Source organism: Doryrhamphus excisus, chromosome 16 (assembly GCF_030265055.1).
Source record: "Doryrhamphus excisus isolate RoL2022-K1 chromosome 16, RoL_Dexc_1.0, whole genome shotgun sequence".
NCBI classification, from domain to species: Eukaryota; Metazoa; Chordata; class Actinopteri; order Syngnathiformes; family Syngnathidae; genus Doryrhamphus; species Doryrhamphus excisus.
Window position 1 is genome coordinate 8,173,120 of NC_080481.1, and position 22,250 is coordinate 8,195,369.

Genomic DNA, 22,250 nt, shown 5'->3' on the forward strand with positions numbered 1-22,250 from the left:
AGTGTCAGTGCCACACATATTACACAATATAGTTGAAGCTATTTCACAAAATAAGGCTATAAAATATTGACTCACGCAGAGTTCCCGCTTATTCTTTTGCTTCCGGTTTCTGTCAGCACTTCCTGCGGTGACTTGTCTCGTTAACATTACTGACACCTAGCGACCAGTGTAAACTACTACATACAGCATCACCACAGCGTCTTTCAATGCCTGTTTTGAATTTTAACCCACTTGGCCATTTTCATGTTGGAAATGTTTGATTTAGGCAAAATGTTAGTCAAATGTATATAATAGGCTGTACTCAACCATGAAAGAGTGATTTATTAGTGAATACATTTTTGAAGTTGTGAAATTCAAAGCGCAAGATGGTGAAAAACAACTGTTTTTGGTGTCTTATAAATTAAAATATTCAAATAAGTAAGCTTGCATTTCATGGGTTAAATTCTAAGAATATTTCACAATCAGTTTTGTGTGGAAGTTTTCCATGAGGGTAGTAAGACAGAGGGTGGCAGGAGGGTTAAAGCTTTGCTGATCTGCAAAGTTCAGCCAAGAGAAAAGTGGAAATGTGTTCTGCTGTGGCATGAAGCTATTCGGGTGTCGATGTGTTTAAAGTATTTATATATTCAGTTTTTTGGAAAGTGAACTTCTCAGACCAGCTGGGAACTACATGAGTTGTGTACTTTCTATACACCTGGCATCTATTTATTGTGTGAGACTTGCGAACTTGCAAAGAGCAGCCTTTTTTTAATCTTTTCAGGCTGCTTGCATCCCTGCCTTCCAGCTTGTACACATCATATTTAAATATACATGCTTTTTATTTGTACAGGTGCTTAAAGTGACATGATGCTCAATGTGTTCTGGTTAAACGCGAGTATCTGAAGCAGGACCAGTGTCTATACTTGTATTTACAGTGGAGGATGCCAGTCAGTGGCTAGGGGATGGAAACATTGATGTACAGTTGCACTAGAAATCATTCATTGTTCATTACAAGTTTTCAATGGATGGCCAATTAAAATCGACGAGTGCGGGAAATGGAGCGCCCAAACAAAGCTTCCACGCATTGTTGACCCAATCTCTGAAGAATCAAAAGTGGCTCTTGTAGATAAAACATGTTTTTTGTTTATATTTTGGGTGCCTGGAACGAACTGGGAAAATGTATTCATTTTTCGTAAATGGACGGATTACTAACAAAAACCGAGGCTCCATTGGTATTGGAATGATTTCGAGTGCAACTGTAGTCTCGTTCTTGCAGGACAGCTTATCTTCCAAACATCATCATCCTCATCTACTGAAGCATGTCCACAAAAGCGTCAAACTCGTCAATGTTTTTCTCATAGATGGCCAGTTTCTCTGGCAGTGAATCCTGCATGGAAAAAAAATTGTGTTGTAATGATGCAAACAGGCACTGCACGACTTCTTAAGGTCAAGAGATGCATTACCAGATCATCAGCCATGGACTGGGAACTGATGTGAAGTGAGAGGCTAGTGAGCTGTGGTGGGTTCTGGAACTCCCTGTAGAAGGTTCCCAAATCCATGGGTAGCAAGTCGTCCTTGGAGAAAGCTGGCCGCTAAACGTGAAACAATGGATCAGGAGGAAGATTCGGGCATGGAATGAGACACGATGAAGCACGTACAAAGTCCACCATTACAAAGTCGTCTTGCTGTGCGGATCCTTCTGAGCCCTGCGAGCGCAGGCTGGCCTGCAGGGGGGACAGGCAGGTGGGAGAGTCTGGCGGGTGGACCTGAACACGCAAATACAACCAACTCTCAATCTTGGGTGTTTAAATACGTCCATCTTTTAGCATCCACGCTTACCATTGGGTCATTGTCCTCAGAGTCCAGGCCTCTGGGAGCAAATGCAGCAAATGGCAAGTCCATCGTGGCAGTTAGCTGCAAAAAATATTAAAATATATATATATATATTATCCAGTGATACTGGCCTAGAATTGAGATATCGGATCATATCGGTATCATGCTTCATCAAACTGCTCCGTGCTCCACAGCATCTGGGATTACTTCGAAGCTTCACCGTATATTCCGATGTACGACGTGCACCCACTTAATTTCTTAGTGGGAGAAAAAAAACTTACGGCGAGTTTGTCAACACATTGGAAATAGCAGAATGTCATTACCTAATTTAACAAGTCTGCCTCACGGCGTCAACTTACAAACACTAAACTCATCACACAGCAAGTTAACACTCATCAGGCATACCCAATGTACTGTATATACACAAACATGTAGTTTAAACTGAACATTTTTTTTTGTTTTCCCATAATTCATTTCATTGGAGGACAGGCAGCATAGAAAATGGTGGCTGGCTCTGTTCACCAGAGGGAGGCTGACATCATTGCAGAGCCCGGATGAATGCACTGCTCAGATGCAATGCATTGTGGGTTTAATATGAAGCATGAATAGCATGAAATGTGTGCAAAATTACCTGTGCATTGGGTTTATTGACAAAGGCTCCCACTTTCCTTGTGAACGCACTGAGCGACTCGACTGGGTCTGAGGGAGAAGTGCTCCTCCTTCCCTCTCCACTCAGGGACAAAATTTCATTGTCACCACTGGGAGGAAAAGAATAAAACAGAATGTTTGCCAATATAGGTAGGATCTCACACACATATACTTCAGCTTTAATTTGCAGATTACCTGCTTCCAGTTGTATTGGTGATGTGCTCTACTGTCAGATGGGTATCTGCTCCACGGTGAGGCTGTGCTGGATGTAACATAACCCCATCCTCCTTCCCAGCATGCAATGTCTGAGGAGAAGACATTTAGACTTGTATAATGTCTGGAACTAGCCAGCTATCTACCCGTTCCTGGAGTTAGTTAGTGCTCCAAAGTATACCATAGTATTGATTACTACCTGGTTTTGATTAGCAGCAGTGTGACATAGGTCAGCAGTTGCTGCATGGACAGGAGGCTGGTAGGACAACCTGGAGGTATACAGCTACATATGCACACAAAAGACAGAGCAGTGTAAACAAAATTGACATTGCATTAAATATGAGGGGTTTGTGGTTGTGTTGGTTAAAAATGAAGTGAAAGCAAGTCGTAAGCAAAGTAGGAGGGAAAATAAGCAAGTGGAGACTCACAGTGTGAGTTACAAGTCCAGGAACCAGTGGGAACTGTGGACTGTCCAGAGGGAGGGCTTTAGACAGCTTAGAAGGAGAAGGACTCAGTGTACAGACACACTATAAAGCAGTCCAATGACAGGAAGAGGACAAAGCACAAGAAGAGACCAGAGAAAGCAACATGAAAAACAGAAAGTTAAAAAATAGAGGTGAGTTGTCTTACCTGAGACGGGGGAGAAGTGGAGAAGAACGTCGTGCAAGCCTCCTGTGAATCCTGAACCCCTGAGAACGTTCCTCCATCATCATCTGGTGCTCTGTGGGGAACAAAAATCTGCCAAATCAAACATTCAAAACCATTTAAAGCAATTTAAAGCCATTTATACCTGTAGTTGCAGGGCTGACCCATATTTGCAGGTCGCTGGTTTGCACCGGGAGGATCCACAAAGTGATCCACAATGATCCCCATGATTGGCGCAGATCGCTCAAACTGCCTGCAAGCCAAGGAACTGCTTGTTACAAGAAGTAATCAGGTGTACATTCTATAGTGCAGCTTTATATTTTTTAAATGTATAGCAAATCCTCTTTGTGTGTTACCTGTTTGACATGAGCGCCAGGTTGGTGCGATAGGCACAGGACAGTGTGATAGTACCAACAGGGGTGCCCACAACACCAACGCGCACCGTCTGGAAACCTTTACACACAGTAACATTACCGAACAAGCTCATCAGCTAATATATACACAACATTTTAGACCGATTTACATATGTATGTTTGCTACACAAAGCAATAATAATAGCTACCTTCTCCTAATCCACTCATCTGAACTTCCCCAAAGTAGATCCTAGATGCCAAAGAGGCAGAAAAAATGGATTGACTGATTGTGTAAACACATTAGAAACAGATATACTGTTAACTCACCTGTATAATATGACATAGTCATGCCCCTGTTTTCTGGACAGTTTGTAGGCAGGTGTTACCCTAGTGATGGCCAGCAGAGACTTCAGAAGGACAGACAGACGGTTGTAGACTGTGTACGACACTTTTATGTCTTTATCACACCTACAAAAGAAATACACACATTTAATTATCATAATAAATATTACAAATGCAGTGGAAAAGTGCATACATCGCAGCACACACAAAAACATCATTTATTCTTTACCAAGACTGAGTCATCAATGTGTGGATGTGTTGTTCGGGCACCCGACTAGTTTATTCGGGGTACTGTTTGGCCGTTAGACTTTTGAATCGTTCAAAAAAACGCAGAGTATGCAAACAAATGAACTTGAAAAACTCACTTTTCATTCATCTCCAGGCACCAAGTCTCTAGCTCCATAGAGTCCCCCTTAATTACACAAACAAACAGATGATGATGATGCCAAGTCATTAATCTTCGGCGCCTTTAAGACTTTATATTCACATGCCATGCCACAAGGATTGAGAATTTTACCTCTGAGGTCTTTAGAGATATCTCCACACACATTGAGCGCCCAACGCCAGGAAGTTGGCCAGCCAGTGCTTTCTTGGCTTCATGAGTCACCTCTGGGATGTCTTTGATTGCTAAATTAAACTGAAAAAAACACACAATATGGTGAATTGCTAGGACTCATTTCAACTAAAAAAAATGCTGATCTTATACCCAATCAGAACCAGTAGGGGACGAAGAAGAGCGAGTGCATATCTTCTCACCAAGGCGAGCCTGGACTATCACCTGAACGGTCTACAAATATAAAATAAAACTTGTTGAAAGGTGTCCTCCCACCAGTCATGCAACCATCATCTAGATCTCTCACCTTCAAGGCAAAAAACTTGATGAACTTGTCCAAGTCTTTTTTATCCTGGAGGCTCAGGTCACTCTCCATGTTGCCACCACCCTGCAAACATGAGCACACAATGAAGATGTTAATATTGAGAAAACAGTTTTACCGAAGGCCTTTCAGCTAACATTCTTACATTGCATTTATCCAATAATGACACTAAATATTATTATAAAACCATTACAATTTCAAGAACTTAAATAGTAAACGTGTATGTAAAAATGAATATATAGATTAACACATGTATAGATAGATAAGCAGGTTCTCCGAGAGGAAACTTCTAAATGAAACTACTGGTAACTACAATTACAACGCCTACTACCGCAAACACATTAAACTAGCATAAACGTTTATGGCCATTATTAGATAGCAGGTGAGGCCTCCACGTCACCATTAAAATGCAAGTACACTATATGGAGGTAGCGTCAATCCACTGACAAACACATTATTATGCACACTTTTAACAGGCCTAATAACGTAAGAGAGCAACGCCGTTAATGCATCAAGGGGTTAAACAGGTTATCCACCATAGGAACTGATGAATCACTAGCAAAAACAGCTAGTGCTAGCTGCTAAGCAAGCTAGCTAGCCGCCGCGTACTTTAGCCCGTTACAAAAAAGCAAACCTTACATTAGATTTTCCTTTCGCAAAGCAGCTCCGGGATAACACAAATCAGGTCAACAGGAATATAGATTTAATGTATTTTTCTCGAAATACTAGTACACCCAATTCCAATGTTAACAACGTCAACAGAGGCTGTGCTACTGCTCTGTTTATCTTCCCCATGTCGACATGTTTAGATAGTAACCTTCTCCCAGCAGCACTTTCGCCGAGTGTCTTTAATGTACGAAGTATGAACAAATAAAAGGAAACATCAAGACAAATGATGATTTTAACGGTGAAAACATTTACTATTTGGGTTACATCCAAATAGCAGTCTGTACAAGCTCATAGCACTTTGTAATGCATTTTGTTGAATCTGCGAACGAGTGTAGTAATTTAGTTTCCTTGGCGGCGAAGGTAAATGCTGAATGTGAATAATGAAAAACCTGCTTCTGACTATTCATAATATCGTCTAGTGAGCATAGAATCTGCAGAATGACGATGCAATTTGTTGGTTAGTTTCTACTAACGATACATTTGTATCGATTACCAGCAGCATGGCGATTTCAATAGCCGTTCTGGATTGTGATCTACTGTTGCATGGTCGGGGCCACAAGACCTTGGACCGCTTCAACCTGTCCTCGGTGTCTGACGACTTCCTCCTCACACAATTTGGCTTCCCCAGAGATTTCATCCTGTATTTGGTGGAGTTACTCCGAGAGGTGAGCCTCTTTTCACACTTTCAAGTGATCACATCTGATCCGAACCATATCTTTGTGAAACCGACTGTTGTCTCACAGTCCCTCTGTAGACGCACACAGAGGTCCAGAGCCATCAGTCCTGAGGTCCAGGTACTCGCCGCTTTGGGCTTCTACACATCCGGATCTTTTCAGACGTCAATGGGAGATACCATCGGAATCAGCCAGGCATCCATGTCTAGATGTGTGTCCAACGTGACCAAAGCTCTGGTTGAGAAAGCTCCCCAGTTCATCACACTGAACAGGTTTGATGAGAAGCTACTGTGCAAGCAGACAAAAGCAGCAGAACTTGAGCAATATATGTTTCTTGCACAGAGATGCTGCAGTCACAGAGCAGACTTTCCAGGAGTTCCAGAGGGTGGCGGGATTGACTGGAGTCCTGGGAGTGCTGGACTGTGTTCAGGTCTCCATTAAAGCTCCCAACAGCGAAGACTCGTCCTATGTGAACAAGAAGGGGTTTCACTCTGTTGGCTGTCAACTAGTTTGTGATGCCAGGGGCTTGCTACTCAGCGCAGAAACCCACTGGCCCGGTGGGCTCAAAAGTGTGGAGGTTTTGGAGAGATCCGCCCTTCTCAAACAACTGCAGGAAACTCAAGATGGCTATTTCCTGGGTAATCACTATTAGTGTCACCTCGAAGTTCAATTCATTGATGTTGAGGTGAAATGGTTTTTTTTTTTGGTCAGGTGACAGCCGCTATCCCCTAAAGAGGTGGTTGATGACCCCAGTGATGTGCCCGCAATCTCCTGCAGAGTTTGAATATAATCTTGCTCATATCGCCACACATGAGATTGTGGATCGAACGTTTAGAGCCATCCAGACCAGATTCCGATGTTTAGATGGCACTAAAGGATACTTGCAGGTATTTTGTGTTTATTTCTATCATAGAACACATGTGCAAGAATTCAGAGTGGAAATGACTAAACCTTTGAGCTCCTTTGCACAGTACTCGCCAGAGAGGAGTTCGTCCATCGTGTTGGCCTGTTGTGTCCTCCACAACGCCTCTCTGCAATCAGGACTGGACGCTTGGACTCTGGAGAGGACGGACCCTCTGGAGCAGCCCGAAACTCTGGAGCAGAGACCAGAGGACCGAGATATCCAGGCGGAGGAACTGCGCAAACAGCTCATCCTCAAGCACTTCAGCTAATGTGTGCTTGGAGCTCACATGAGACGGACACAGAAGCAAGCAAGTCCACAGACACGGTCATGCTGATGCAGATTTTTAATATTTTGCTGGTTTCTACTCTACTGACTACACTACGATAACATAGGAATATATGGAGGAACATGCAAGGTGCTGTACAACAAACAATAACAACAATCATCTGTGGAAATTCCTTGATTTGATTTTCTCAAGCATTTGTGAGCCAGATGTCCACAAGTTTAGCTTCATTGTTGTCCAGGTTTGGAAAAAGTGACCCAACCCTTCCAGCCATCTTCCTGAAGGCTTTGCAACATATTTCCACTGTATGGACACTGATGTAGGACATGTTGTGATGACACCAAACCAAACACAAGCAGTGGGACAGATTGTAGTCTTTTGGGATGGTAGTGGTTTTTCACATCCAGGAATGTAATAAACACTCTTTCTACAAATAAATACAAGACACGTTACTGCCACACGGGCATATTTGACATGGCACTTACATCTGGGTCAATTCCTCTTGAATATTTAGCAAATACATCAATATTTCTTTTTAAAAGGGGACAAAAAGTCATTTTGCAGTGAAACATAAAACAGAATTGCTGTAAAGTACACACAAAGCCCCCACAGGACTTGAACTACACACCCCCATCTTAATCTTTACACATTCCCAACGTCAACACATGTTTTATGCCATGAAACAAACAAGCAATTAGGCCCTTTTTTTGCTTGCAATTAATATTTGCACTAATATTTTTGTGTCTTTTACATCATTATTTAGAAAAACAAGACAATATAAAGTAATCTTAAAAACAGTACATTTATTTATTATTTTTTTGTTGCATAATTTAAATATGCTTGATTTTGATGCTGCAAATATATTATATATACACTTAAATTCATAAAAATACATGTATGTCACAACCTCTAGTTAGATCTCTCCAACATAATTTTTTTTTTTTGGGGGGGGGGGTCAATATGAATGAATTCAGGTTGATGAAAGATTTCACAGCCACAGATAGATTAATTGTTCTTAAAAAAAAAAAAAGTGAACTTGTCTAATACTTGGGGGGTCTTTGGTTGGCTCTCTAAACCTTTTAAAGGGGACAGATTATGCTTTTCAAGAAATGCAAAAGAAATGCATTTTAATCCGTCAACGGCATTTCACACCGGACTGGACTGTTTTGTGAACATGGGCTACTATGCAGCTGGACTAAAACTGATTAAAAAACAGATTAAAACAGACTGTTTTTGCTGGAAGCACAAAATCTGAATTGAATCTGAATAGGTGCAGATTCCTGAAGAACTAGAAAGCTTTCTGTCCTGGTTATGGTGTGTAGAGTCCACAACTCAATACAAAATGAGCATAATATGTCCCCTTTAAGGCCCAGTGGAGAAAGGCAAGAGGAAGGCACTCTAATGACTTCCTGTGGAGGACACCAGCATGCCTACTTGACTGAGATCCATGATGTCATTGACTTCCATTCCAAGTTGCAATGTGAGCTACTCTTAATAAATACGGGCAGGTAAACCTGGTGTACGGGGGAGTGCCATGAATTGGAGGGAGTGGGTATTGCAGTCGGGATCTTGGGATGTGACAGAATGTTGGATGACGTTAGAAGAATTCTGAAACCTCTTTTGGTTTCGTTTCTCTGTAGGGGTGAGAGTAGACGTCATTGTCATTAGTGATTCATTTCCGGTCAGAAGTTTACAAACTTGTCTTATACATTTCGGTATGTTCTATACAGTAATCCCTGGTTTATTGCGGTTAATTGGCTGCAGATGGATTCCTCATTTACAACTATTATCATTATCATCCTTGTTAGGTATTATTGTGTGTAACTCAAACCTGAAATAAAAGTGTTCGTTGCAGCGATCAAGTCTGGTGCTTGTGTGTCTCACTGAACCGTACATTAACATTACTGACACCTAGTGACTGGTGTAGAATACTGCATATCAGAACTATGAATGAGTCTTAGTCTTCATGTTCAAATAATTTGATTTAAAATATATTTTTTAAACGGCATAAAAAAATGCCTCAAATAAAAAAAAATGCATATGACATTCATTCACATGAAGAATCCATACAGTCCACATGCAAGACTGCTGAGCTCGGAGTGGCAAAACGTACCTGTGTTCCAACTTGGGCCCTCTTGTCTTGTTTTTGTGGGCGTCAGCTGTGTAGCGGCTTGTCTGGAAGCCACTTTGGGACTGTATCCTCTCCACGAGTAAGGTCGCTGATGTGTCCTCCAGTGGAGAGCCTTCATCGAAGAAGAGGAGGCTGCGGGAGCGGACTGCAATGCACGCATGCAGACTTTCATTAGCTTGTCTTGTGGATGGTATCCTGTCAACTCCACAGCCTCTCGTCTGTGGGAAGCGCTCCGCTTCATGTGATCAACCAAGGGGACCACATACTAATGTGGGTTTTAGAATTACTGAACCAATCTATTTCCCATTGGTTGGGATTGTACTGTAAATACGCTGTTGTTTTTCTGTAAAGTAACTTTATTGGCCATACAAGTGTAAAAATAAGCAAACTAAGGTCTACATTCTGTACTACGTGCATTTCTACATTGTAGAACTTTGAAAAAAAATTAGCTGCCCGCATACCCTGACTGGTGGTGTAGAGGTCCTCTGAGTGGGTAGAGGGAGGGGAAGCGGTATGAGTGACGAAAGAGAGGGAGGAGAGGCAAGGAGAGAAGGACCCCAACACCAGGACAAAACACAAGGCCATCATCTGCATCGAGAGAACAACAAAACACTCCAGTGGTCAGTTATGCAAAGACAGCATGACGGTAACATCCACAGGGAAGGCAAAGACATTCAAACAGCCACACTTACCATAAGGCATGTCCCTGTTTGAGTTGATGCTATTTTACAAGCGCGGGGGACAACTTTCCCTGAAATTAGCGACTGGAGTTTCTGCAGCTGCTGTAGGAGAGTCCTGCAGACAGGTGAGGAACCCCCCCCCCAAAAAAAAATGAATGCTTGTGTTTTAGGTCCTTTTCATCTAAATATCATCACAATTGCAGTGTTAGACCAGGAGAAGAATATAATATGCTGTTTTTTGTGGCACCTGGAGAGCAGGGTTCTGATGGTATGCGCTGCAATGACACAATCTGACCACTGAGGGGAGACAGAAAACCGAGTAGCCCTCACAAATACCCGCGGTTGAACGTTTGAGAGGAACTGTCATGTATGTTCAACAAGTGCCATTGGCTCCGTCAGTCAGAGAGGAAAAAAACACACCAACGCCATGAATTATTGTCAGTCAGAAATATTCAACTGGCACAGTAAGCAAGTCAGGCAATCCCCAAGTCCAGATGAAAACGTCACCCAGAGGCTTTGCAGGACCCACACAGAGAAACATAGAATGAGCAACATCTTCCCACCTCACCACACACAAAGTCAAACTTTGATGACAAGCCCCAATGACTGACGGTTATTTAAGACATAAAGCTATATATATTGAATGCAATTTGGAATGGTATTGTGAGCAAAACAACCACTAATAACTGGAGAGAAGACACAACATCTTTTTTTCAAATACTTGCTCTACTGACTCTCGGAGGGTGTTAAAGAAAGCTGTGATTACAGACTCCTGCAGACAGAATCCCCCACCAGCACCACCGGTACATCCATCTTGTCTGCATGAGCAATTATGGTTGAACGAATGGTGAAAACCATTCATTTCAAGATGCATGTAGTTTAATCTTCCCCTGTGTGTGATCCATCTTTGAAACCCAACCTATGTTTTACTTGGAGCTAAATGTGCAGGAACGACAGGATCACCTTGCTATCAGTGTTTGTGTGTCTTTCAGATCTTTACCTGTTGGCAGACTCCAAGTTTTCCACTTTTCTCCACAGGTCGCCATTTTCTGACGTGTAATTGTCCACCCTGAGAGAACAAAGAAAACATACATTGTTACATCCAAACACTGAAATAACTCAAACAAGCAGCCAAATGATTATTTTTTATCTATAAATACCTATGTGGATTCGTACCAAACTGTTCCTTGTGATCATGAACAGACAGACATCATTTATTCCTTTTTCGTTGACTTTAAGTCATCCACAGCGGTCCTAAACACTATCCAAAGTACTCGTCTACATTTACAACTTAAATGTGAGTATTTGCTTCATGAATTTGCACTAACGTCTTCATTTCGAAGCCGCACTGCTTCCAGTACGTGTATGTTAAATTCTTTTGTCCAATCAGATTTCAGCTTGCCATGTCAATATAATTTGCCCATGGCCTTCAGAATCAGGAGTGCTTGCCCCTCCCCCACCAATACTTAAACACTGTTAACAATGGGGCTGTTTCTTAAACCAATCAGATTTCAGATTCGCCTCACAGGGCCAGCTAGCAGGCGTTCAATAGCGTCCACATAGCAGCGTGCTTGAACGCATCATCACATGAACAGCGCAGTGCTTAATTGATCCTGTTCCGACACAAAGAAAGATGACCGTATAGAAATGACCGTATGAAGACCGTTTCCACAAAAATGGAGAGTGAAAATGTTGAGGATAATCCCAATGATCTCAATGATAATCTCAATGATCAAGTACCAATCTCATAATACAAAGGCGTTAGCTTTGAATGAGTCTCATTCATCACATGCTCCTCGAGCCCCCAACCCGAGGAATCGACCAATAATCCTGTGGAACATGCGACCACTCGAGCCCAGCACACACACCAAGACAAAAGAGTGTTTTCTGTCTTCATGATGAACCTTTCCTAACCTGTGACAGAGGCTGCAGTCAGCTGGGAAAGGCTTTCAAATTAGAAACAGCTGGATTTGAACTCTGACCGCCATGCCTTTTTTCCCCCACTTTCCCCTCACTGGCGTGCGGCTGGCGTGTGCTCTCATAGTGCACATAAGTGGGAAGAGATTGTTGGTTTGGATGAAAGCCTTTCAGGTTTTCATTAGGTGAAATGTGATCCAACTGGCTGGATGCCACTGATATATTGTCATATATTTAGTGTAGCAAGAAAAAAGCAGGAGCTGCAGATAAGAGAAGGGGCTTGAAAAAAGAACAAAGCGTTATTTTTCCAACACTCACTTTTTCTCCAGACATTCCACATACTCTTTCTTCTTCCTCCGACTCTCCTGAGCTGAGATCTGTTTGAAGAAATAAAATAATCCTTATTCCCTTCACTAAAATTGGCTTTTTTTTGTTTAATAGGCCCCCGTGGCTTATCCCAAAATTAAAATTAAGTACAGCCTGCATCGGAATATTACCAGGGATAAGATATTAGGACAACACCGGTTATAACTCAGCAATACAACAAACAAAATGGACGCAGCATCGGGTACTTAGCTGGCCAAACAAAAGGACAACTGATTATGTGTCGTCAATATCTAAATTTGTTGATATGTTGTCCAATAAACAATGTACCTTATTTTTTATCTTTCGTCTGACTCTCTTTAGCGCCTTTTCTTCACTCTTGGTGAGAGGAAGTTTGTTGGGTACAGGATATCCCTCAGCGACCAGAGTCCTCTTTTCTTCCTCTGTCAGCATGAGGGGGCCGGAACCCTGCAGCTTCTGTACAATGATGCATTAGTGAGAGTATTAGCATTGATAGCATGTAGTGGTTTGTGACGAGGATCCATCAGGGACTGACATGTGGTGCGGTGAGTAGAGGTGAAGACGAGATGGCTGTAGACGAGGACAAGGAGCCACGACCTCCTGGCCTCTGTTGGGGCTGCGGGGAAGACGGTGGCAGAGGGGGCTGCGGGGAGGAGGGCGGCAGGGAACCGTCACTGTCGCCGTGGTTACTGCTTGGCGGAGTGGGTGGAAGCTGGAGGGCGTCGTCTGGAGAGAAAGTGGGTTGAGGAATTGTTTTGCTGATTGTGAGGTAAGTGCTAACGTGCGGATGCTGAGTGTACCGCTAGGCAGGCCGAGGTACTGTCCCATCTCTTTGGGTTCATCTTTAATAGCCACAGGCTTGACGTCATCCGGACTGTGCACCTGTAGAATAAAACAGAGCTTTTCACACATCAACGACAGAGCGTGTGTCTCTTTCCTGCGGAGTACGATACTTACTGTGTGTCTCCATGGTGATCCCCTTCGTGGAGGAGCAGGGCTTAGGACAAAAGCTGGGCCGTCCACAGGCTGTGGCTCTGACCTCTGACCCACATCGGGCTCCTCCTGTTTCACTAAAATGGCTGATAGATCTTGACTGAAGCTCCATTCGAATTCTACAAAACGGCAAGGATGCACTCTCAATGTCACTGGTTTATGGTTATGTTTAACAATGACATCATCATTACATACGATCCATGATGTTACATAACCATGCGGTGCAGCCTGGTTTCTTAAGACAAGGTGGTTTTTAATAGGACCTGGCACACTCTGGTCTAGCTCATTTAACTTTGACTCGGATTGTAGAGCCAAAGACTTATGAATTTCTGACTTCTGAATGAGGGACAGGAGCCAATCACAAGCAGTGGACTCACAACGAGCTTGTCAACCCATCGGAAATCGCAGGTCATTATATATATAACAATATTTTTTTTTAATTTAATTCATCACACAGCAACTTAACACTCAAACTGTGTACTTCATAAATAGTACCAATACAAGTTTAACATTTAAAAAAATCTTTAAAGTTTTCCCATAATACATTACGTCTGAGCAATGTAGTCAGTGGTGCTGCCAGGGCACTGCAATGACATCAGTCTCCCTCTGGGCTTCTCTTATTGATACATGTTTGTATATTTATGGGGTATACCATTTGAGTGTTAAGTTGCTGTGCGATGCATTTGGTGTTCTTTGTAAGATGACATCATGAGTCAAGAGTATTGACCTCCAAAAGTATTGAGAAGTCTGTCTTAAGTTTCTTCATAACTGACAATTGGCTTGTTGACCAGTCTCTCGCCCAAAATCAGCTAGGATAGGCTCCAGCCTACACCCGTGACCCTAATAGTCGTAGAAAATACTTGTACGGATGATTGGCTCCTGTCAAATAAAGAGCTGCCTGGTCATCACTGACTTGTGCGTGCCACAATATGCTATTTTATGATGTGGGCATATTTGGCTTATATGTGTCCAATTTTGTTTATCCTCAAAATTTAGTGGGTGTGGCTATTCATTCCTCCCTGCCACTGATATTTGTGACTGATGGAGTCTAATACATTGAACAAAAGAAATATTGATTCAGAACTACTCCAGATGATTTTGTAGTGTAGAGGTTTGGAGTTGACTGAACCTTTTATTACAGAGCCGTTCCTTTTACACCACACTCTAGTCCCCCGGAGGTGGCAAAAGTGGTGTAACGCCCCCTCACAGCAAAGAACAAAATCCACGCACCACTGCAAGTACAGTGGGCATGCAAAACTATGATTTGTCAGTTGAAGTGCAACAGTAATGTAAATCATAACCTAACTTTTCCAATGTAAATTGCAACTTTAGTGCAATTACGGGGTTCAGATATGAACACACACACACACCTTGCATGTTCAGTTTAACACAGCTTTAGTGTGTTCAAGTTTCTTTTAATGTTTCCGACACACGTGTCGCCTTTGATGCAACTGGTTAGCTCACAGACTGGGCCTACAATTGACACAGTTTGGGGTAATACTAATGAGGCCCATCTTACTGCTTGCTGAGTCTGCTGCCTCATTAAGCGATGGCAGCTTGAGTGGAAGCCTCCACCACCATTCTTTAATGAGGGAGGCCGAGGCAACTGTCGCCAGCATAATTACAGTATGATCATTACCTTTTATTACTGCAATACCAGAGTTTACACGACTTCAGTAGAATTTGATATTTCCATAAAATCATGAAGAAATAGTTAAGTTTTTATACACTCAGGTAGGAACGATGACCATTAATGAAAGGCTGCAGAATGTCGTCCCAGCAGGTAAAGAGAGAACACTCTGATCTCAGTAGGACAGCGGCTCTATTAAAACAATGGTGGTCACAGCACAGCGGGTCAGGAGCTACAGTAAAACACACAGCTTCTCCCTAACCAGAACCTGACTAGTCAGGAAAAACTGTAAGACCACAGGCCAAGCTGGGAGGCAATGAAGATATGTATAGACGGAGGGCAGAGCTACAGAAAAGATGAAAAGATGAAAAACATTTGGGAAACAACAGAAAACCTCATGCATACATTGATGTGTGTAGTTGTCAACATGGTCGCACCGCACGTGCTGCATTCTAACCCTGTTTCTCTCTGTAAACACAAATCAGACAAATCTGATGGACACACTGCTGTTGCTTTTTTTATTTCCAAATGAACTAATTTTTTCGGCTCATTTTGGCAGAGCAGGTAATCTGATATTCGTACAGCTGAAGTGAATTTAATAGGATTAAGGGCAAGCAAGCATGAGAAAGACAATGCGAGAGAGAGAGAGAGAGAGTTTCTTCTGGCTTCGGCTAAAGCTGCACTCAAAACCATATGCTTATCATAGCTGAGTGTGTGTGTGTGTGTGTGTGTGTGTGTGTGTGTGTGTGTGTGTGTGTGTGTGTGCGGGGTGTGTTTCTACGCGCTAGGTGGGCAGGGCTTACTTAGCAGGGGTAAAACTGCACAGACAGAAGGATCCCTGGGACAAGCGGAGAACAGAGGAGCAAAGACACTTTCAGACAGGGACAAAATGCCAAGAAGAAGATGAAGAGGACATTTTTTATGCATGTTTTGCAGCAACACGTGTTCACTAAATCACAGCAAGTGACACAACAATCGCCTGTACCCGTACGTTCTTCACAGACGGCAGTCATGTGAAGGATAAAGAAGCGGTTACCCACCAGAGTCTTGGTCCATCTTGACTGACAGGGCGGGGCTCTGGGGGGCGGAGTCTTCGCTCAAAGAATAGCTGTGCTCTGCTTGGATGTCTATGAAGCCAAAGATTGAGGGCGGTCATGAGTGACTGACAAAATAGATGGTTATACACAGTACATTCTATTATTAGTCTTTGAAACATAAAATGGTAATGGGGTTTCAGATCAAAAAGCAGTGCAGTCATTTGAAAACAGCCCCTTGGTACTACACTTTCACCTTTAAAGGTCAAGATTGTTTAAACCAAGGCCAACGCAGACTTCTGAGTTTTGGTCGAAGAGGAGGTGGCCTAAGTTGTCGACAAGTTTGGGGGAAAACTTGATACAGTTGGTCTCCGTGCCGAGTTGGCTTGAAAATCCAGCTGAAGTCAGGGTTTGGGGTTCATTTCTGTGCAGATGTTGACTGAGAGGTCAAGCAACTAGCTAATGTGCTCGAATCCTAGGATATGAAAGCCCATTTCAAAATATTAGCAGGGTTGCCGAGCGTTTCTTGGATTTCACCCACTTGAAAGCAAACATCTTCAACGCAGCATTTGGCAACGAGGGGGAGGTCACTGGAGCCATCACTCATTCTTCCACACTCGGCCATCTTTGTGTGGGGTTTGCATGTTCTCCCCGTGCATGCGTGGGTTTTCTCCGGGTACTCCGGTTTCCTCCCACATTCCAAAAACATGCTAGGTTAATTGGCGACTCTAAATTGTCCATAGGTATGAATGTGAGTGTGAATGGTTGTTTGTCTATATGTGCCCTGTGATTGGCTGGCGACCAGTCCAGGGTGTACCCCGCCTCTCGCCCGAAGACAGCTGGGATAGGCTCCAGCACCACCAGTCACCCTTGTGAGGAAAAGCGGTAGAAAATGAATGAATGAATGAATGTACTGTTTCTAGTTGTGTACAGTTGAATTATTGTCATTTTTGGTCTGAATCTGCCAATTGGTGGAAGCACTGCGATCAATCAGCCAATGATCAGTATCGGCCGATATCAGTAAAAAAGCACGGTATAGATATCAACCAATACTTGCTTGCACTTCTGCCGATCAGCTCTGCCCCTACTGCAGCATCCAGAACATTTATTATCTAACAAATGTGTGTGGAGCTAATAGTATTTACACCATTTTCCTATGGAAAAGTAATTGAAGTTCCACAGTGAATGTCTGGTCTTATTTACAATAATGCACACAATGTCAAGGCTGACCTGGGCTGCTGTCGATGTCCATGTGTAGCAGTGAATGCCTGTCGGCCAGCAGGGGGCGCTCTAACAGGTGGTCCTCAAAGAAACTGCTGAATAACTCACTGCTGAAGTCCTCCATCTGGTCACCTGAGAAAGGCTGCACACAAAAATATAATGATTTTTGACTGGTGTGGCTGCCTGGGTGACATGAAATAAGGTTTCCCCCACATCCTCTTTGACAATTGTGTTTCTTGTTATCAGGGTCTCTGTATTTAAAATGTATACTAGTAAAACTGTCAGTCAAGAAGCTGAAACAGCTGCTCTGCAGGCACACTGCTGAGTAAAGGGAAACAAAAAAATATTTTCATGAGGGATGAGTCTATCTTTCTACAGCAGCAGAGGTTGAATTTGTGTTGAAACACTTAATGGAACAAACTTGTGTATACAGCACGCACACACATGCACAGGGTGGCTAGTGAAGTAGCCTAATTTATTACTTCCACCAAATAGGATTTAGTTTTACTTAGTTAAGATTGATTGATCTTTTGTTTGTGTGTGTAGTAGTACATGGAGCACATTTTTTTAGTGTGTAGGGAAGTTCTAGCTTTGAATTGGCGCTATTGCTAATGACTCCTGCTAACCGTATGACTGTATTACAACTTTATATTGATCCTCCAGCATAACATAACATTATTGTATGAACTTGGAAAGTTTCATATGCAAAAAAAGCCTGTGAATATGGCTGCTAGACAGCAGAATTCATGGAACCATTTATCACAGCAAGTCTTCCAGGTCCTGAAGCATCTAAACAGCCCCAGACCACCATACTACCACCACCACATTTTCCTGTTGGTTAGATGTTTCTTTTTCTGTTTTAATGTATTCCACCCACAGTCAGCCTCCAGGAACGCCCACTCCACTGTGGTTGGTCACACTCCCAAGTGCTTAAAAGGACTTCCGGTTTGTGCTGCTAGCTGCAAACCCAACTTTATAGGAGCATTTTATTCAATTTACGGCAATTTATCTTTTTAAAATGTCCACTTTTAACATACAGCCATATCTGCTGAATCCTGAATCGGTCTTGCCGTGACATACTGCAGACAACACTCAAAAATGATCATTTTCGCTCTCAAAATTCCTCAGTGCTCCATCGTGATTACTCTGTTGGTTACGTAAACCTCACATGATGGACAATTGTTGCTCAAACAGCTGCTGTCAAAGTGGACCTACTGTTACCTGCACACTGCATTCTACGCTGGGAAAAAAGCAGCATTTTTACAGCTTATTCTCACGCTTATGTGTCATTAGTGAAGAAGAGACAAAGAAGAGAGGAAGATGCAACAAACACAAGGTGTAATTATAAAAGCAACGCCTGTAATTAACCGTGCTTTGTTTCCAACGCATCCATTCCACCAACTGCCATAGCAGCATTTGTTTGCATTGCATCTCCAAATCAAAACAAGCAACGGATGCAAGGGTGAGAGGAGAAGCACCTTCACGACACCAAGGCCAGCCGAAGTAAAAAGCAGCACAACCACTTCATCATTCTGTGTGCTTTTCTAACAAGTCACCATTCACGTGATTATATTCGCACTTTCTTGCATGGCTGCTTGTAAGGAATACATTTATAAAACTGCAATTGTGCCATGGAGTTAAAAACAAAACCAGTGCTCCCTAATGTGGCTGCAGTGGTTTGGCTGCATTTAGCTTCACTCGTCTCCCAGTTAATGTGGTCCCTGTGTGCAGACTCAAGTCAACTATAGTTCTCATGAAAACAGAAGACACACACACACACACACAGTAGCATGCCTGCTCACATTCCTTTGGGCAGGTCAATGTCCAACCAGCAGTGAGCATGCAAATGAGATGGGTGTGTCGTTCTACAGCTGGAGTGCAAGGTCTGAATGGAGCGTAAACCCCCCCCAAATTATAATAATGAATCGAACACAGTAAAATGAAATGGACAAAGAGATGCAAACATGCATATTAAAAAAAGCAGTAAGCTTAGAAAGAAATATACAATAGGTGTGTAAATATTGTATGTTTATGTTATGTGTATGTTATTGTATGTGTTTAAAGTGCAATTTTTCCTTTAGCAAATCATGTAAACTTGGGATGTCCGATATTGGCTTTTTTGCAGAAAACCGTTATGCCGATATTGTCCAACTCTCAATCAGCCGATACAGATATGTGTAACATGACATACCTCCTGTGATGGAATTAATACATGTGTTGTATACAGCTTTTTCAAAATATCGGTATTCAATATCAACTTTTTATGCCGATATGGAGCCGATACTTATCGGTACCAATAATTATCGAACATCCCTAATGTAAACCCAATGAATCCAATCCATTCCAGACACAAATAAATATGACCAAAAATACATCCATAGGACATTTATAGTTTTACATGGAAAAAAAATACATTTAATACAATTTTTACATTTCTGGCAAAGGCGGCGAGGAGCGGAGAGTGACGGGGACATCATCTTCATACTTTGCAATGATTTTTTTTTGCTTAATTTCAATAATGTTTTTCTTCTTTATCAATGTAATGGCATTCACAATTCTGACGAGCTTGTTATGTGCAGTATTGTACGAAAACCAAGGCAAAAACCTAACTGCATTTAAAAACCAATGTAAACTGTAGGAAGATTCATTGACTCACACAAGCTTAGTGGACGACCAGAGCTACTTAAAGGCACGCAACAATTATGATGATCACTACCACCATGGTTGATGAAGTCATTATGAAAAGTCAATCATGAAAATGCATGTGCAAAAAATTGGTAGGAATATGCTTGTTCCCGCATGCTGCTTGTACTCGTTCATGCAAACATCGTCATGTTATAGCAGCTGGAATTAAGCACATAACGCCTCAGGTATCGTGGGTAATGCTGTTGCCACCGGTAACCTGTTGTTGTTCAATTGAGGCAGAGGATGGAAGGTCGAATTAAGGCCGGGTGGTAAGCACCTGTTGCCTCACGGCGGACTTGGAAAGTTACACCTGCACTTGCATGGGTTCACTTACATACCGAGAGCCTGGTGTAACATTTTGGCATTCATTGGCGTGAGAAATACGCAGCAGTGTGAAAGTTTGAGAGATTTAGCAGGTGGTGCTAAGCTTAATCAGGTGTAAATACACTACACCAGGGCCGAGGGCCGCACGCAGACCACTTGATTTGATAGTTTTTGGTGTTTGTTTACTTAATTACATGCTAACACCAGGACAAAGCAAATTTGTAATTGTATTTATGTGAGGCTGTGTTTACAATGTGCCACCTTCCAATTAAAAATGAGCTGCTGGCTGCACATGTGTTAATCTCACTCCCTGGCACCTTAAAAACTGGACTTTTTAGCTTAGATTCGGTGGACTATGCACATGACAGAGGCAATAAAGACCTGCATACTTTTCCAAATGATGGTCATTTTGACTGACACCGTCAGAGAGATATTAATGAACCGTTACATAATAATACTGTTGATTACAGTGATGAAGAAATGCATTTAACCACCATTTTAGAATCACCTTCTGCAATTATAATTACTGATTTACTAATATCTTTCTTGAAGGCGATCAATGGAGCTTAACAGTGATGAGTTATAGTGTGACATCAACACACCAAAAGGTTGAAAGGTTAATAGCACCGGATATCAATCAGGATCTGTCACCGCCCTCCCGATGTCCGGCTCCGGGCGGAACAGGTGAGGTGTGTCGATTTTACAGGATTTTGAATGCAGCATCCGCCGGACGACCAGTGGGCTTGCTTTGCGTCAGCTGAAAGAGTACTCAGTTCGCCGTGAGTAAGTGTGTGACTCACCACGTTGGTGAGGAAATCTCCGTCGCTGAGTTCCTCCAGGTCCAACAGGTTGGAGCCTCCGGACGAGTAGAGTTTATCCGCTGTCAAAGTGTCTAAGATGGACTCCATCATTGTCGCCTTCTATAGCTGCGCACGTGCCGGTAAGAAGTCATGAAACAAAACGTTCCAAACAGCTGTCGGGACACCCGGCCGCGGTACCGGCGTCCACGGAGGACGTGGCTCGGTCTTTGGACTCCGGTTGCGGTACTTCACATGAATGTTGGAACGGTCTTCCTCATCCAGCTGCTGTAGAGCCGAGCCTCCTTCAACTTTCTCCCTTGAGCACCGGAGCTCCCACGCATCGATGAATATTCAGCGAAGCCCCGCCCACCACCAGTGACGTAACACACAAATATACCCAACGTCAGAAACCTCATTTATGACGCTTTTCCAATGCGTTGAGTACCTACTCAGTATTTAGCCAGTCACAATTTTCTATTTCAGTCAAAGCATTACTCTCCCCATCCTATAGTTCCAGACGGAATCACTGCAGTTTCAACTTGAAATGTATGCTCACCAATTTACTGTGGAGCCAGTTTGTATCGTCACCCCACGGACTGGCGACTGACGTCGAGTGGTCGTCAACACAGATGAAATCGAAACTATATTGCTTGTGGATTTGATCGAATACATAACAAGAATTACCGGTGATACATTTTTCAGTATGCTGCCATAATTGTGTATATTTTTATTTTGATTATTCTCTTGTCATTTGATATTGACTGCAGGATTGTATATGGTTCTGAGCTGTGATTCAGGTGTTGGGCTGTAGGGGGCAGTGGTGTTTACATGCTAGTTAGAACCAGCTCAAAAGAAAACAAGTTACCGAGCCGGAGCACAGCTGAGCTATGATCATAATGCAATCCTACACTACTCTTACATAATAAGCTCATGTTACTCCACAACCTACTTCCTTTCCATTATTGTCTCACTTGCTATTCCATCTCCCTCCTGTATCATTGTACAATAGTGGAAAGATCTCAAGGGACTGGCAACTTGTCAGTTTTGAGGACTGTATCTTCATACTGGTGATAAA

At 42.7% G+C, this 22,250-nt stretch overlaps 3 protein-coding genes across 5 annotated transcripts; 1 reads left to right on the forward strand and 2 right to left on the reverse strand.

Moving 5' to 3' along the window:
- Positions 1-796: 796 nt before the first annotated feature.
- On the reverse strand, positions 797-6,066 carry atg13 (ATG13 autophagy related 13 homolog (S. cerevisiae)). Of its 2 annotated transcripts, XM_058050666.1 has the most exons (18): positions 6,048-6,066; positions 4,871-4,951; positions 4,717-4,797; positions 4,528-4,647; positions 4,376-4,422; positions 3,996-4,136; positions 3,878-3,918; positions 3,672-3,768; positions 3,461-3,568; positions 3,301-3,391; positions 3,099-3,197; positions 2,870-2,953; positions 2,653-2,762; positions 2,441-2,567; positions 1,816-1,890; positions 1,635-1,742; positions 1,440-1,568; positions 797-1,363 (listed from the first exon to the last, which is right to left on the reverse strand). In XM_058050666.1, the coding sequence occupies exons 1-18, from the start codon at positions 6,054-6,056 to the stop codon at positions 1,286-1,288; spliced, it is 1,626 nt and encodes a 541-aa protein (XP_057906649.1). In that variant the 5' UTR covers positions 6,057-6,066; the 3' UTR covers positions 797-1,285. The 2 variants fall into 2 exon arrangements, with proteins under 2 accessions (XP_057906649.1, XP_057906650.1); XM_058050667.1 differs by lacking the exons at positions 3,099-3,197; positions 6,048-6,066.
- Positions 5,467-9,249, forward strand: harbi1 (harbinger transposase derived 1). 2 transcript variants are annotated; one of them, XM_058050670.1, is made up of 6 exons: positions 5,467-5,914; positions 6,054-6,219; positions 6,298-6,500; positions 6,571-6,866; positions 6,940-7,115; positions 7,200-9,249. In XM_058050670.1, exons 2-6 carry the CDS (start codon positions 6,055-6,057, stop codon positions 7,398-7,400), a joined length of 1,041 nt encoding a protein of 346 aa, XP_057906653.1. In that variant the 5' UTR covers positions 5,467-5,914; position 6,054; the 3' UTR covers positions 7,401-9,249. The 2 variants fall into 2 exon arrangements, with proteins under 2 accessions (XP_057906653.1, XP_057906652.1); XM_058050669.1 differs by having other exon boundaries at positions 5,776-5,914; positions 6,051-6,219.
- Positions 7,468-21,632, reverse strand: creb3l1 (cAMP responsive element binding protein 3-like 1). Its single transcript, XM_058050668.1, has 13 exons — positions 21,176-21,632; positions 17,376-17,508; positions 16,152-16,238; positions 13,446-13,600; positions 13,289-13,370; positions 13,024-13,214; positions 12,798-12,944; positions 12,462-12,520; positions 11,227-11,295; positions 10,239-10,341; positions 10,008-10,134; positions 9,529-9,691; positions 7,468-9,049 (listed from the first exon to the last, which is right to left on the reverse strand). Exons 1-13 carry the CDS (start codon positions 21,284-21,286, stop codon positions 9,013-9,015), a joined length of 1,464 nt encoding a protein of 487 aa, XP_057906651.1. The 5' UTR covers positions 21,287-21,632; the 3' UTR covers positions 7,468-9,012.
- Between the last annotated feature and the right edge of the window lie 618 nt (positions 21,633-22,250).